The sequence below is a fragment of the Cordyceps javanica genome, chromosome 1, assembly GCF_051103115.1.
Source record: "Cordyceps javanica chromosome 1, complete sequence".
In the NCBI taxonomy this organism is placed as follows: Eukaryota; Fungi; Ascomycota; class Sordariomycetes; order Hypocreales; family Cordycipitaceae; genus Cordyceps; species Cordyceps javanica.
Genome location: NC_139295.1, coordinates 2,412,728 through 2,428,958, shown reverse-complemented (window position 1 = coordinate 2,428,958; position 16,231 = coordinate 2,412,728). Strand labels below are relative to the sequence as shown.

General features: G+C 56.1%; 5 protein-coding genes across 5 annotated transcripts; 2 read left to right on the top strand and 3 right to left on the bottom strand.

Moving 5' to 3' along the window:
- Window positions 1-2,398: 2,398 nt before the first annotated feature.
- V2A60_000730 (class I SAM-dependent methyltransferase) lies at window positions 2,399-4,396 on the top strand (the record flags this gene model as incomplete). Its single annotated transcript, XM_083252097.1, has 1 exon — window positions 2,399-4,396. The coding sequence occupies one exon, from the start codon at window positions 2,399-2,401 to the stop codon at window positions 4,394-4,396; it is 1,998 nt and encodes a 665-aa protein (XP_083108223.1).
- A 3,331-nt stretch (window positions 4,397-7,727) lies between these two features.
- Window positions 7,728-9,877, top strand: V2A60_000729 (Endonuclease/exonuclease/phosphatase; the record flags this gene model as incomplete). Its single annotated transcript, XM_083252096.1, has 2 exons — window positions 7,728-8,616; window positions 8,667-9,877. 2 exons carry the CDS (start codon window positions 7,728-7,730, stop codon window positions 9,875-9,877), a joined length of 2,100 nt encoding a protein of 699 aa, XP_083108222.1.
- A 699-nt stretch (window positions 9,878-10,576) lies between these two features.
- V2A60_000728 (uncharacterized protein) lies at window positions 10,577-12,158 on the bottom strand (the record flags this gene model as incomplete). The annotated part of the gene is made up of 3 exons (XM_083252095.1): window positions 10,577-10,839; window positions 10,977-11,895; window positions 11,976-12,158. The coding sequence occupies 3 exons, from the start codon at window positions 12,156-12,158 to the stop codon at window positions 10,577-10,579; spliced, it is 1,365 nt and encodes a 454-aa protein (XP_083108221.1).
- Window positions 12,159-12,522: 364 nt separating this feature from the next.
- On the bottom strand, window positions 12,523-13,944 carry V2A60_000727 (mitochondrial carrier domain-containing protein; the record flags this gene model as incomplete). The annotated part of the gene is made up of 1 exon (XM_083252094.1): window positions 12,523-13,944. The coding sequence occupies one exon, from the start codon at window positions 13,942-13,944 to the stop codon at window positions 12,523-12,525; it is 1,422 nt and encodes a 473-aa protein (XP_083108220.1).
- A 1,215-nt stretch (window positions 13,945-15,159) lies between these two features.
- Window positions 15,160-16,224, bottom strand: V2A60_000726 (sterol desaturase family protein; the record flags this gene model as incomplete). The annotated part of the gene is made up of 1 exon (XM_083252093.1): window positions 15,160-16,224. The coding sequence occupies one exon, from the start codon at window positions 16,222-16,224 to the stop codon at window positions 15,160-15,162; it is 1,065 nt and encodes a 354-aa protein (XP_083108219.1).
- Between the last annotated feature and the right edge of the window lie 7 nt (window positions 16,225-16,231).

Below are 16,231 nucleotides of genomic sequence, written 5' to 3'. Positions count from 1 at the left end.
GTCTTAACAGAATACAGAATGGTCAGCCCGTGTACCGCCCGTGATAAAACAAGTAGCCGGCGTGCGAGGATGTGGACTGGACAGGCCGACGGCGCCCCGTTGTCGCCGGACTGGTGGTTGTACGCGCCAGACCACATGGCATCTAGACCCCAGCAGGCTGGACGACGCAAGCACGGCATTTGGAGACGCAGCTGATAGTCGGCACACAAAAGAGCAACGATGCGGGAGGTTGGTGGGTCGGGAAGCTGGGGTCTAGAGATGGAGATGGACTGGTTGCGCAAATGGCAAGTTGTCGATGTCGAAGAAAGACGCTGTTGGAGCTGCCTCGGTTTGCAAAGGGACATATTGCAGGGGTGATTCATGCTTTGGATGTACCAAAAGGATGCCAACAAGGGTCATGGCCGTCAGGATTCGTCAAGGCTGCGGGGGGTCGCGACCATACACAAGTCTACCTGTTGCGACACGTCGCAACAGACCTGCCCGTGACGGAGCGCGGAAGTAACAGGACATGCTCGTGTGCGTATCAGTTTGCCGTACGAGGGAGCGAGGCATGGCGATCGCTGGCGGGGATGGGGCGCGAGCACGGCAAGGATGTGCGTGATTTGGCTTGTTGGACGAGCTGAGTGGCCGACTGTCACGAGCCAAAATGTCGCAAGAGTTGGGGGTGACCGGACAGGCGGGATAGGAGGTTCGATAAGGACCAGCGGGTTAGAATCAAATGTTCGAAGCGTGGATAAAGAGGAATGCGGCTGCAGTGTGTGTGTGTGGTTGATTCTTTGGAGGGTGTGGTTGTGGATGGAAAACAACTTAGCAGTATCCGGAGGTAGTACTGACAGAGAGCCACAGAACCACAGAGCCAAACAAGCCGCCCCCAGCAAGCCTCATCATCTTCAACCTACCGAGTTATAGTTATCAACTGGTTATTAGCGGCCAGCGACAAGTCGTGTGCCCACCAAGCTGATTCTCGAGCCCGCCGGTGGCGAGCAGCCTAATTCGTCCCCGCGTTGTCCCGCACGCCACAAGACGAAGGAAAAAGAATTGGCTTTTTCTTCCTCGTTGGAAAAAAAAATAATAAATAAGAAGCACCTGGTCGCCTCTTTTTCGGGCGGGTTAATGGAAATGGACAAGCGCGGCTGATTTTGTAACCGTGCAAGTCAGTTGGCCGACCCTCTGTTTGACAGACCGGAGTCTCTTTGCGCTCCTGCATCTTCCCGCTCTTGACTAACTATTACTTCGCTTCCCAAATCACACAGCTTAGTGGCCGTTCTCACACGACAAAGCAACCGCCGCCCCAAGTCCCAGGCTAACTAACCACTGCAGCTACTTTCTGCTGGACCCTTGTTCCGCTCATCGCCGGGTGTCTGTGCGAGGGCTCTTTCGGGATCGTCGCCCGCCCGGACAGAAGCCTCGCAGGCCAAAGCACCTCTTCGTCCGCCGCCTGGCCGAGGAGAGACGCGGCTCGGCAGAGGCATGAATTGTGTGCAAAGGAAGAAATTATTTTGCCATCTCTCGATGCGTGCGTGAATCGCAGGACAAGGAACCAGAAGCGACAACCAGTAGCTACGCTGCTACCGCTTGCACGGGAATGACAGATTGACAGGTTTGGATCCCCACTGGGTCAGACAACATTGAAGATTCAACAACCTCGACAAGGCATTGGTTCCATCATCCGCGACTCCTAGCGACGACTCTTTTCGGATACAACTACCTACTTACTTATCCACCCAATCTACCTACACAACCAACTACTTACTGAGGTTACCCTGCCAAGGCTGCAACCACATGCTCGGGACATACTGAGTACGTGGGCGTCGCCCTCATCAGCTCCAGCATCCACCCTCAGCTTACCAGTACAGCTCGATACGACCACGATAAATAACCCGGGCCGGCGCCATCTTGGGACCACCAGCGCGACCTTCCAGTCTCGGCCACTCTTTCCTCCCCCCAAGCGTGGTTTTCTCGTGGCCTGCTGGTCAGAGAAGAGACAAGAGACGACGGCCGACAGCAGGAGCAGCGGGTATCTGAGCTGGGTCATCGAGGAATCTAGGCCCCCTCCCTGTTCTCCTCCCCGGAGACAAGAAGCTTTGGTACCCGGCGGCTGGGACCACCCCAAGAACCGCCGCTCAGGAGCCAACCAAGCTTTGGTCCTCAAGGCCGCTACGACCCTCTGTGGACTTCGGTTCCGCTCCCGCCCGGCCCTTGATACCCAGCCCTGCTCTTTCAGCGGGCCTGTAGCGGGCCTACAGTGGATGTACAAGTCTCCAAAGGCCCTGCAACCCGCCCGGCGCGACGCACCAATTCAAGACAAACCCCCCGACCAACCTCCCTGCCTAACTCAAGGCTGCCTACCTCCTTGTACAAGGTACCTACGGCGCTCAAGCTGGCCCCTACAGCAACGATGTACACCCCGATGATGACTCCCTCCGTCATGGGCAGAGGCATGCTCCCATATATCCCGCGTGCTCAGCCATCCTCTTCACGCCGCAGAAAGACCCTCTCGGATCCCGACGACGAATCGCTCACCAAGTCTACCTCCAAGAGCTCACAGGGCTCGAGCGTCGGCGAGCCTTCACAGGCCTCGCACACCTCAAAGACCTCACACGATGCGCCGTTGCAGTCGGGGCGCCCCGCCGACGCCGTGGGGCCTGACCATGGCCACGACCATCACGGCCTGCACGCCCGGCACCGCAAAAGGCAGCACGACCACGACGGCGACGACCACGACGACCACGACGCTACCAGCAGTAACAATAATAATAATAATAGCACCGCCGCCGCAGGCACCACGGCAAGCGGACCGCACCCAACTGGAGCCTCCCCGGACGCTAGGGGCACCCCACATCATCCTCAACACCACATCCACCACCACCAAACCCATCAAAAGCCTTGTCCGTCCGCCTCCTCTCCTCCCTTACCATCCGCCTCTTCTCCCAAGCCCGCGCAGCCCAGCGCCTTCAAGCGCGCCTCCCATTCCTTTATTTCCCGGGGCAAGCACCACGACAGCATCCACCACCAAGTCCCCGACTCCTCCAAGCATGCCCATGCTCATGCCCACCACAATCCCTCCTCGTCGCCTCGGTCCCCCGCCGCAGCGCACATGAATGGCGTCGCGCCCGTCCCCGACCTCTTTGCACGCTCTGCCTCTGCCGCCGCCGCCGCCGCCGCAAATATGTCCTCGACCGCCGACGCGTCCTCCAGCTCCCGCGAGAATCTCATCACCTCGAAGCCCTTTGTCATCCGCAATGGCCGCTCCTACCTCAACGACACGAGCCTCCCTTACCCACTGCCCGCCGACCTGACGGAGCTGCATCGCCAATCCATGCGCACCTTGCTACTGATCCAAGTCTTTGGGAGCCCTGTCTGCTCGCCCACCTTCTCCAGCCGCCCACCGAAGCGCGTCCTCGAGATTGGCTGCGGCTCCGGCTTCTGGTCCATGATGTGCCATCGCTACTTCAAATCCCGCGGCCACGGCAACATCTCTTTTACTGGCATTGACATTGCCCCGCTCGCCCCTACCGGCTCTATGATGAGCGCAACGGCAGCTGGCTCCCGCAACGCCGGCCACGCTGCCAAGCCTGATCCCGAGATGAATTGGAACTTCATCAGCCATGACCTGCGCCAGCTGCCCTGGCCCGTCGAAGCCGAGCAGTTTGACCTGGTCATGGTCAAGGACATGAGCCTCGCCACCACGAACCTGCAGCATCAAACCTTTGTGGACGAGTATATACGCTGCCTACGTCCTGGTGGCGTCCTCGAAATTTGGGAGTCGGATCATCTCATCCGCATGCTACGCCCTCACGTCCCGGACGCGAAGCTCTCGGGCGATGACACCGAGGACCAGGAAGCCGCCGCCAGCCTCGGCGCCTACGTCATGAACGCCAACACTCCGCTCTCGGCACCACTAAACTCGTTTCTCGTCGAATACAACCAGTGGCTGTCACGAGCCCTCGAAACTCGCGACCTCACCGCAGTGCCTTGCACCTTGATAGGCCCGACTCTGCTCCAGGAATCCGAGACGCTGACCGACGTCCGCTCGCGGCGTCTGGCCATCCCGCTCAGCGAGGTGCGCTGGGAGCGCGAAGGGGTCGGCGGTGTCGTCACCAAAGACGGCAAGCCCACAGCCTCGTCCAAGGACAAAGGCGCGCCGTCGCCGCCCAAGGTCGAAAGCCGTGTGCTGTCACCGGGCCAGGAAGCGCTCCGGCAAACCGCGCTCCTGACAGTGGTGCAGCAGATTCAGGCCCTCGAGCCGATCCTGCGCGAGGTGTCGGGCAAGAGCCAGGATGAGTGGGATGTGTGGATGGGCAAGATGATGGGTGACCTCATGAGCGATAGTGGCACGAGCTGGGGCGAGTGCCTGGAGGTGGGTGCGTGGTCTGCCACGAAACGAAGGCGATGAACAGCTGCAAAGTCGGCTTATCCAAGTTGGCAAGACTCTTCTTTTAACTTGAAGCATGACAGGGCTTGGAACGAAATGAAACGGAACGGAACGGAATGGAATTGATATGTACAAGCATCTCAGCGATGGATTTTTACGGTTAACATATTTTGTTTTATATTCTTCTTTATTTAGTCTTCTTTGTTTGCAGTCATGAGGCTCTTGACTAAAAAAAAAAAGTGAATTTACTGCATATACATATATTTTAGTTACAATATGACACATGAATATTTTCATGAATTGAAGTGAAGCTATGCGCCGGGCACATAACGTTTTCGTAACGTGCGATATCTTTTCAAATAATACCTACAGACGGTGATCAGTTAGCAATTTTGTCAGAGGAATGGCTCATAAGTTGGTCGATGTGAGTATGGCATCATCATACAGAGCTTCGATTTCTAACGTCACATTTAGCATCATGGGCCTTTTTTTTTCCACCTCCTCTCTTTTTCTCGTGAATCTATTTTTGTTTTTTCTTTTGTTTTTGTTTTTTTTTTTTTTTTTGTTTTTTGCCCTTGGCATCATAGATGGTGAGAGGAGAGAAAGAGGTGGTCAGCATAGACGTACCTTTTTTCACATACTCGGCCTGCTGTATTCCCTGCCGAATCTTGTCCGCGTCGCGCTCGCCCGCTTTCGCCATGAAGGCCTTGTGCAGCCGCGGCCGAAAGTAGCCGTACCCTAGCGGATACTCGCGTCCCAGGTACAGCAGTTCTAAAGCAGCAAGAATCCCGCATCGTCTCAGCAAAAGCGGATTATAAAGAAGAGAGACCCCATGGAAGGGGGATATTTGCAAGGGAGGGGGGCAAAGGAGGTGGTTAGGTCAAAGTTTCACCTTTGTATATGGCTATTACTTGATGGCGAAGAGACGGCGGCGGCATGACGGAGGCGACGGTGGTGGTGGTGGTGAGATGGGCGTGCGAAGGGAAAGAGAGATTGGATGAAGTCATACAGGCCCCGAGTTTATTAATGAGGGACGTTTTGTGTGGAGAAACCATCGACAGCCCAGCGCCAAGAGTGAGGGGCGGCTCTCCGCAAAAAGCCGTGAAAGTAGGCACTTTGTAACGACTAATTCATGTCGTTCGAGTGAGCGTTCTTTCTTTTCTTTTCTTTTTGTTCCTTCCAACAATCTTTAGCTTCCCTTTAGGTTTTTTCAAAGCCTCAAACATGCGACTTGCATTGCTCTGGAGCCAAGGGTTGACAGCCGTTGTCTCGACTCTTGATCATAGTCAATGATGTAGCGCATCAAAACATGAAGCGGCAAAACATTGCCTTTCCAGACTTGGTATCAAGAGGCCAGAGCAGAAATAACGACCGGCCGGTGTGTGTCTCACAGATGCTTCCACTCATCGTCGCTTTAATCATGTCCTGCAGCACACGGCGAACTTTATTGAATTGCTCCAAAGACACATGCAAGTGCCTCACGCCACTGAAAAGGCGGAGAAATTACGGCGACGACCAGACACTTGCATGCTGGCTTTTTTTTTTTTTTGACGACGCTTCTACAGCCCTCGCTTAGCAGGCGTTGTATTGAGGCAGGTGGAATCTCTCGAAAGATGACGTGATGGCGATACGGGATGGTTTGCTATAGTAGTTCAGTTCTCGGTTGGCCTGTGTGCTGTATATTGAAACAGTCAAATTTTACATGATGATGTATAAACTGCATGTAGTGTAATGTTGGCATGTTTTCATCCTTCGCTTATACTTGCCTGTGGAGAGGGTTCGCTCGCCACAGCGTCGTATACATATGCAGGAACACGGCAATGCGTCACGCACACAGTGCCGCCACAAAGTAAGCAAGACGAACCTAATTTTTATCAATATTCATCTCAACGTCTCGAGTCTCCCCTGTTCTTCCTACTGTCCTCTTGAAAAAGTTTTCTCCATGTGTATGTTTTTCTTGTTTCTGTCGAGGGTCTTCTTACACGATGTATTACCCTGTACTACGAGGTACATGTCGCAACCAATATCATTTGCCCAGCCGGCATGTTCAGCCCGCCTTTTTTTTTCGTATTGCCAACGTAACGCGAGACCATGGTTGTGACCGTTTAAGCCAGAACAACGTCTCTTTATTAGTTGGAAAATGGACAAGCTGGTGGCGCGGTAATAGCGTGGTTTGGACTGGACTGGACTGGGCTGGGCCGGGCTGGGCTGCAGCGATCTACTTGCTGGGCGCAGACTTGGTAGATTAAGATTTCAGATGGTACGTACGAGGCACCCACTTCTCAAAACTAAAAAATAGAAAGGAAAAATCAGAGAAACAAATGAGCAGAAAGAAAAAAACTCGCCAAGCTTTTCCTTCCACTGCGCATCCTGAAACGCCCGTCTCAAAAATTCATAGATATTCATCAAGCTCTCATCTACGAATAACCTTGCCAACGCGGTAAAAAGGTTCCACGTGATCTGATTCGTTGATTTGCCCAAGATCGGCCAGTGCGGAGCACCAAACACGTGACCACGCTTCCCAACTCGTCCAACCCAGTTTGACGCTCTCATGTGCCGCCTTGGAGCACGACACGACGCAAATCATTGACTAGACCTCGATATTCGTTATCATTCTTCTGCGCCGCACTACGCTGCTCGCCCCAGCGACAATTGACCGCCTTCGCAAACATTCATTAGATGTGCGTGGGTCCAGCCGACATTTCCTTCCGCCCTCCTGCTTGTGTCCCCCCCCATGCCGTCCTCGGTGCAACACTGTCCAGCCTCTTCCTCGGACTGACCTCTCCTCCCTGATATAGATCGCCCGCCCCCCGCTGCACCCCGACTCTTGCGACGGCAATCCGCAATTATGCCGATCTAGGCTCTCGTTTTCTGCACTTCCGCTCCTTTACGACAGACAAGGCCTTTTTGTTAACTCCCCCCCCGCGTCACGGCGACCGCGCGCGCTCCACTCGAGCTTTCGCAAGGCACCAGCTCAGCTTACCGCCTCCCCTCCGCTCGCAAGTGGCTCTTTGTCCACCAGCGCCCCCGCGGGAGCCCTATTCTCTATCCTCCCCTAGATTCGCGTACGCGCAGCTTCTCATCGCCTCAAGCCCATGCGCAAATGCGACTTACGCCGTCCGACGCTCCTCATCCACCGACAAGCATCACATATCGCCCATCGTCGACTTCGTAAACGTCTTGCAACGCGTCTTCAGCGACAAATGGTTGCCGACATTAGGTTGAATTCTCCCGAAATATTCAAAACACAAAAGTCTCAATAGTCTGTCGTGCAGCATCCTCGCCGACAGCTCTCCGAGGCCATATTATTCTAACTAGCGACCCGATCTCACACCAGAACCTTGTCGTCGGCATGTACTCACAGAATCATCAGCAGGGCCACAGCGCCCGGCTGAATGGTGCTGGTAGAGGGATGCCTAGCATGCTCTACAACTACCAGCATCCGCAGCACCAACATCCTTCGCAGGCTCAACACCACCAAGGCCTGCAGCACGACCACGGCCTCCCCACCTCCAACGGACTGGGACACCATTCTTCTTTTCCCTCCGGCCTTCTCTCCTCCTCGGCCCAATTCAACTCTGGCTTGCAAAACGGCCATTCCTCCACGTCTCGTGCAGGCCCTGTACCGCAGAATGAAGGCTGGGCAGAGCAGCTGCGTCTACACAAGGAGTCTGAACGCGCGCACTCTGCTATGACGGAGCAGCAACAACCCCACTACTACGCAAGACTTAAGGCCTCTGAGAATAAGGGTATTGGTGGTCCGCCGACGTCCAGTGGCAAGTCGCAGGACGATGGTGAGAACGACGCGGACAGGCGGCGACCCTTGGATGCAAGCAAGGAAAAAAATCGACAGGATTGGCACAACATGGACATGAGCGGCCAAGGTCTTCGCAATCTTGCTCCAGAGCTGTTCCGCTATCAGTTCCTGAGCGAGCTCTACATCGCCTCGAACAAACTGACTAGGCTACCGAAACAAATTGGCGATCTCCGCCAATTAAAACACCTGGATGTCTCCTACAACCAGTTGACCGAACTCCCACCGGAACTGGGCATGTGCACCTTTCTGAAGCAGCTCCTACTCTTTAACAATAGCATTCAGGAGCTGCCTTTCGAACTGGGATCTCTACACTCGCTGGAAGTTCTAGGGGTCGAGGGCAACCCTCTAGAACCTGGCCTGAAGCAAGAGATTGTGGAGAAGGGGACGAGAAGCCTGATCAATGCCTTCAGAGAGAATGCACCGGGTATGTTTTGAACAGTCTGACGCGATGGCTTGACGCTAATCTGCTCCTAGTACCTCCCGAACCCGAGCCGCGCAAACCGATTGTCCTCCAAGAAGATGTCTCGCCCAGCCTGGAGCGTGTCAAGATCTTTTCTTGGAATATTCTTTGCGACAAATATGCGACGGCTCAAATTTACGGCTATACACCGAGCAAGGCGCTCAAATGGGAATACCGGCTCGAATGTATTTTGAAGGAGATCCGATACCGCGATGCCGACTTCGTGGCCTTGCAAGAGGTTTCTGGCGAAGCGTTCCGAGACGAACTTAGCCCCAAGCTGGCCCAAAACGATTATCGGGGTATTCACTGGCCCAAATCGCGAGCAAAGACCATGTCGGAGAAGGACTCTCTTCAGGTCGACGGCTGCGCTGTTTTCTATAAGCAGAGCAAGTATGTCGTGCTCGATAAGCAGGTTATCGAGTTTGCGACGATTGCCATTAACCGACCAGATATGAAACACCAGCATGACGTTTTTAACAGAGTTATGCCTAAAGACAACATTGCTCTCATCACCTTTTTCGAATCTCGTGAAACCGGCGCCCGCATCATCCTCGTCAACGTCCACCTTACGTGGGAGACGACCTTGGCTGATGTCAAAGTTATCCAGACTGGTATACTAATGGAGCAGATCACGAAGATGGCGGAAAAGTATTCCAGCTGGGCACCTGTCAAAGACAAGAGGTTGATTGTTCCGCCTGGCGAGGAGGGTAGCGAACCGCTCCCGCCACAACCGGATCCTGGCCCTAGCCAAGAGTACCGCTGCAACACCGAGATTCCTCTCGTCGTATGCGGCGACTTCAACTCGACGGAAGATTCGTCAGTCTTTGAGCTCATGTCCAAGGGCCGGGTAGCGCCCGACCACCCAGAGTTGTCAACGCACCAATACGGAAGCTTCACTCGCGATGGTATCGAACATCCGTTCAGCTTACGTGATGCGTACGCTGCCACAAGGGGAACCGCGGCCGAGATGCCTTTCACGAATTATACACCCAGCTTCTCTGGCGTCATTGACTATATCTGGTACTCGACCAACACGCTAGAGGTTGTCGAAGTACTCGGTGCAATGGACGACGCTGATCGAAAGCGTATTCCGGCGTTTCCCAATTGGTGGTTCCCTGCTGACCATATTCAAATTATGGCCGATTTCGTCATCAAGGGCCGCAAGGAGAAGAAGCAGAGCAACCAAGACCGTGAGCACAGCATCAGCGGCTCACGGCGCAGTTAGAGCCGAGACGTCGATTCCACGAAAGGATTCTTGAACCCAGCGTTTACTCTTCACTCTTGGACACGAAACAAAAACAGAACCCCTTGAGCAAAGGGACACAAGGTTTTATATTGATGACATTCAATTTATGTCGATGAGCTTGGTCTTGTTTTTTTTAGGTCTCTCTGAACTGGAGTTTTTACCGGACGGCCGCGGACAAAGGTGGAACTGGAATGGCAAGGGAAAGGGAAGGGGGCGGTTACCATGGTTGTGGTTGTACTCTTTTCGTGTCAAGCGAAGAGGCGGAACTTTTTCACGGGGGGTTGGAGATGGGCGCAACTGACGTTCCACTCCCTCTCCTCTTTCATTGTAAGAATTGTAGGAGTTGAGGATGATTTATTGCTGTTTTTGTTCCCATACTTTATTATTCTTGTCTGTGTTTAGTCGCTTTTTATTGTACTCTGCGCAGCATTGTTCCCCTTGGTTTTGGTTTTGGTTTTTGTTGTTGAATCTGCTCTTGACTAGTTTTAGTCTTTGATACTTGCCATGTTGCAGCGATGGAGGTGCGGCTCGCGGGAGAGGGGAAAAAAAAACTAAGTTGGACAGCAGCGTGAATACAAAGTCACTAAACCATACAACAAATCATTCTCTGACCCTTTGGACAATACATTGTTCCTTTTTGCAAATTTGACATGGCAGACCAAAAGGCGTCCCGTCCCTTCACAGCTCCTGGGACGACGGCGTGTCTGGGTCGGAAGCGTCGCCCGTCGTCGTGCGGATGAGGTGAAAGCGCTCCTGGCGACCATGAACCCATTCGAACCCGCCCTCCGGGCTCCAGTAGACGTCCTCCTCGAGCGGAAAGCTAAAAGTGGCGTTGAACTCGGGCACGAAATGGTCGGCACGCAGCTCCACGCTGTACCAGGTATTGGCGAGCAGTGGCAGGTCACCGAGGATGGGCACCCGGTCCTGCAGGTTTGTCATGCCTTGTGATTTGTTATTATTTTTTGTCTTTCTTTCTCTCTCTCGCATAGATATCAATCCCAGGGTTTCAGCCGAAGAAGATAAAGAAGCTGTGCAAAAGATGCATTTCAAGGCCGGGGCAGGGGGAAAGCTCACATACCAATGAGTGTACCGGCAGAATGGCCCCAGTCGCCGACTGCGTGGCAGTAAATCTTGCCCTCCAGGCCCTCGTCCCTCATCTCGCGGCGGATGGCGGCCAGGATCTCGTTGCCGGTGCGGCCGGGCACCATGTGCCTGCGCGTCATGTCCTGCAGGCGGTTCCCCTTGCGCAGGCCGTCGCGGAAGCCGCGCGGCACGTCGTCGTGGGACGTCTGGCCGGGGGCGAGCACGTAAGCGAGGTGCTGCGTGTCCGTGTGCATGCCCAGCGCCGAGAGGCCAAAGTCGACGTGCAGCAGGTCGCCGTGCTGGATCGGCTCATCCTCCTGCTCCTGCTCCGGCTTCTCGACCGCCGCCGCGCCCCAAGGCGTGTCAGGCTTGATAATGGTCACGCTCGGGTGGAACCAGGTCGTGTAGTTGAGGCTCTGGATCTGCTCGCGCATCCACCACTCGACGTCGCGGGCCGTCGTCCGCCCCGGCGCGACGACGCGCTCGCTGAAGCCCTCGGTGATGACGGCCCACGCCGTCTCCTGCATGCGCCGGTACCACGGCAGCCGCGCCGCCGCCTGCGTGCCGACGTACTCGACCGCCAGCATGGCCGCGTCGTCGTCCGCCACGAACCGATCCGCCCAGGCGTCGCCCAGGCCGCGCCGCGCCGCCGCCAGCTCCCCCGCGTGCAGGCCCGACGCGAAGGCGATCTCCGGGTGCGCGTTGACGGCGATGCGGGCCGGGTCGCGCCGCGCCAGCACCCCGCGCACCTCGTCCCAGAGCCGCGGCGTGTTGTCCACAAACGTGTGCGCCGTCGCCAGCGACGGGTCCGAGGCCGAGGGCGCGAAGAAGAGCATGGTCGTGCGCCGGCGCGCCGAAAAGGCGGGCGTGAGGGACCAGAAGACGGTGTCTTCGGCGTACTCGCGCTGGCTAATCTATATTGGCTGTGAGTATTTGAGAGAGAGAGAGAGAGAGAGAGGGATCATATAGAATGAGGCGTGAATGGGAGACGTACCAGCCAGGCATCAATGCCGTGCTTCTCCAAAAGGCCAGGGATCGACGCCCTGCGCTCGGCGTACCACTTCTCCTGGAGGGCAGATTGCTCGCGGAGAGAAGGCAGATGCTGGTACGTCGGCTTCTCCGTCGCGGCGCAGAGCGGCGCCGCGGCTGCCAACGCCGTGAGGAGTGTGAGCTTCATGCTGCGTATTATAGGCCCGCGCTCGAGGTAGTGTGGAGAACTAATCAAGAGTAGAATCCGAATTGAAGCTTCAGCTTACAATTGATGAAAAGTAGAGTCGTGAGCAGAACAGTGGGTGGGCTTTACACTGCTTTATGACCTCCTGCGCGGAGTACATTGGTGGCTGACCGTCGGCTCCACCCCGATGATACCATCCGCACCGCCGCACGCATTACCATGAAGTATTTCGGGAATTCGAGGGGAAAATTGCTCAGGCCTATTCAGTCATGTAGATACATCTATACTATATACTTGTAAATGGGACATATTGACAACTATCGAAGCCCAGTTCTATAATGCAGCATCTCTAAATCTAATGCTCGCTCTAATGCAACAGGATGTCGTACCCGTCCTTGGTGATGCGCACCTCGTCGGCGCCGAATCCGTACTTCCTGCGGATGAGTTCAAAAATGATGAGACCCGCGCTCGTGCTGGGAACCTGGCGGATCGCGTTCCACCAAAAGCCCCGGTACAGCCAGCGGTTGAGCGATACGCCGTCGGTGGCGGCCTCGGCGGCGCAGCCAGCCAGCGTTTCCTGGTAGGCGCGGTAGTAGGCACGCATCATGCGGAAGCGCGGCGCCTTCCGCTCCGGGTTCGCGGCGGCCGACGAGCGATACCGCTGCGCCTTGGCGTCCAGCTCCTCGAGATGATCCCAGTGCTTCACCTGGAAGTGCGTGAGGGGGTGTAGGAAGAGCTGCTGCGTGAACGAGGCGCTAATGCCCGCCGCGAGGAGGAACATGGGCTCGATGGCGTAGTGCGGTCGGATGATGGTGGTCGCGCTTGCGTCGTCGCCGCCGGGAGGTGTGCTAGCCGGCCGCTTCGTGGCGAGCAGGTCGACGATATCCTTGCCGAGGCCGCCATAGTACCACGTCACGAAGCGGTAGTAGCCCTGGGCCTTGACGTATTCGAAGACGCTGAAGAAAACGGCCGAGCCCATGCTGTCCTTGGCGAGCGACAGGCCCCAACCGGCAAAGATGCCACGAAGGCCGATTTCGCGTAGCTTTTCGGCGCCGAAGCGCCACATGCTCTGGGGCTTGCCGCTGCCGTCGTTGCGCATCAGGTCGTTGTGGTCGTACCTCGCCTGCAGCGCGTCCAGGGGCGCCGCCACCACGCTCTGCAGAGCGCCCGCCAAGAACCCGGCCGTGAAGGTGCTGCCCGGCGACGGCGGCGGGTACACGCGCTTGGTCGCCCTGCCGCTGCCCTCGTGCAGCTGGCCGAGGATGTGCAGGTAGCTCGTGTACAGCACCGCGCCGACGCCGACGTTTGCGATGAGCGGCGGCAGGATCTGGTGGGGGATGATGCCCCAGCCCTCGTGGCGGATGGCCGACGTGAGGACGCCCGGCGTGGTGCTGCGCGCCCAGAGCCACGACTGGTGGAGGAACGCGCGCATCCGCGACTTGGGACTGCTGCCCTCGCTCGCCACGGCCGCCGCGGCGCGCATCAAGGCCTCGGTGTGAGCGTTGTGGATCGTCCGCGCGTAGGCGAGGTAGTCGACGCGGGTGCGGAAGAAGGCCTTGGCCGGCGCGCGAAAGTAAAAGGCCACGAGCTGCGCGCTCAGGGCCCGGACACCGGCCGCCGACGCCGCCGTTGCCGCGTTGCTCCGGGGGGCGCGACTCGGGAACTCATCGCTGTCGGGCGGGACGACCGGGAGAACACCGCTGCGGGAATCGCCGGGGACGAGGATCGGAAAATAGGGCGAGGGGGCGATGGAGGAGGTGTGCCCGTCGTTGCTGCGCCCGGGGATCATGGCACCGGCATCAGTCCCATTATGCGGAGAGAACTGTCAAGGGTGGGAAGAGGGTGTGTTATTGCTGCGTCACGGGGGTAGCGTCAGAAGGAAGGGCGGACGACGAGGACGACGGAGTGCGTAGTCTGAATTGTTACCAGCGGCTCTTCACTTCTCGGGCATGTTCGGTTTGGCGCGGCCAGATGAGACGGGTGGCCGCTCAAACGACCAGGGTCACGTGAAGATAACAGGATGACCACATACAGGTGAGACGACAAGGGGAAAAAAATTCAAATACATATATGAGCATAGATGTGTGAATATCAGTTCTTCTATTTTCATTTCTAGCTTGCTGCTTGATCTGTTGTGGCGGCCCTGCGTCCCCAGCACATGTAGCCGCACTCGCGCCGGCATCACGACAACATCGGAACTGAGCAATGATACTCCAACCGCCTCCTCGCTTCCTGCACTGGTGAAGGACATATCGACTACTCTCAGCTCAAGAAGATATCAATGTAGTATTTGAAGGCCCGTTCTTCTTCAAGTTCAAATACTATTTATGTAGGCTATAGCTCGGATGGAGAAACACACAACATAATGCTCATAGAATATATCGATACTAGTGTGAAAATACATGGGAGCAAGCAAATATTGTACACAAATAAGACACTAACACATGTATCTCTACATTAATTTATCAAGACTCCACAAGAGAAGAAAGAGAATGGAGAATCAAACCGATCTTGCAGGAGAGTTCCTCGAGTACGGGACAGGCGACAGACGGCCAACGAAGACTCGGGGTTCTCCCCAGTCAGTAAATTCAAAAAAATTCAACTCTCGTTTTCCCGTTGGAATACGTGGCAGGATAACCCGGCTGCTGACAAAATCGCTGATACTGTGTTTGCGTTGAACTTTCGTTCCTGCCTTGAACGCTGTGTTCGATTGATTAGAAGAGATCCGGACTCACTTCTGAGCCGGCGTCAACTCTCAAAAACGGCAGTGTTTGTATCCTCTACGCCAACCAGTACACGTCAAAAGTCGTCGCATCGCAACATCTTGAAAAACAGGATCGCACGCCATCCACTGAGCTGTTGACAAAATCAATCATACGGGGGCGGACTATGAATGCAACTTTGGTAATAAATTCTATATCTAAAGTGTATCGTGGTATCGCTAAATCAGACATCCAATTGTCATTATTTTTTATTCATATGCAGTCTCTCGAAACTGGTCCCTTTAGAAGAGGGGCATGTTCACCCTCCTGTTAAACTCGACATTGTCGGGCGTGGCCTCGATGCGGTCGGCGCAGGTGCCAAAGATGCGGTCCCAGACTCGCGTCTGTTTGCCGTAGTTGAAGCTCTTCTTCCAGCCTCGGCGGTGGTGCAGGTCGTGGTCCTCGAGCAGCAGCTCCATGTCGAACAAGGACAGCACCGGCGTGATGGGCGAGGGTACGGTGCCGTAGACGCGGAGACCGCTGTGGCCAAAGATCTCAGAGTACGTGACGTACTCGAAGCACACCCACCACTCGAAGAAGTTGAGCTTGAGCCCGAGCGCCCACAGGGTAGCATAGGTCAGGAACGGCACGATGACGATTTCGATAAACTCCTGCTCGTCGTCGGCGAAGCCCGAGTGCAGGGCCGTGGGGTGCTTGTTGAGGTGGTGGGTGCGGTGGTACTTCCAGAGCCAGGGCACCTCGTGGCAGGCGCGGTGGTAGGTGTAGAAGAAGAAGTCGAGGATGGGCCCGTAGAGGGCGAGCTTGAGGACGAGAGGCGCCCAGATCTCGGCCTTGCTGAAGAAGGCGAGCGGGGACAGGCCCGGCTCGTAGGCGATCCAGGTGGCCATGATGATGCGGAAGCCGGCCGTCTTGTGCATCTCGCCAATGATCTTGCCGGCTCCGGTGTTGGGGATGCCGTCGCGGTCGGCGACGTCGCCGTCGAGGCAGCCGTGGACGTAGGTGAGCTTGCGCAGCATGCGGACCTCGCGGACCGCGGTCAGCACGTAGGCGGTGTTGTACAGCAGGATGACGGCGAGCTTGCCGAGCGGCTGGCCGGTGTACGAGACGTAGGCCTGGTGCAGCAGCAGCGGGATGACGGCGTAGGCGATGATGAAGAGGTGCTGCGACCACTGCGCCATGAACGGCAGCTTGGCCGTCTTGGGGAAGACGGGCAGCGGCTTGCCCGGGATGACGGGCGAGACGTCAATGGCGTCGATGAACTTTTGAAAGTAATTCCAAGTCGACGGGTCCTTGGTCTGCCAGTCGGCAGTCATGTTATGGGGGTTGTGCTCCTGAGCGAACCCCATGTTGGCG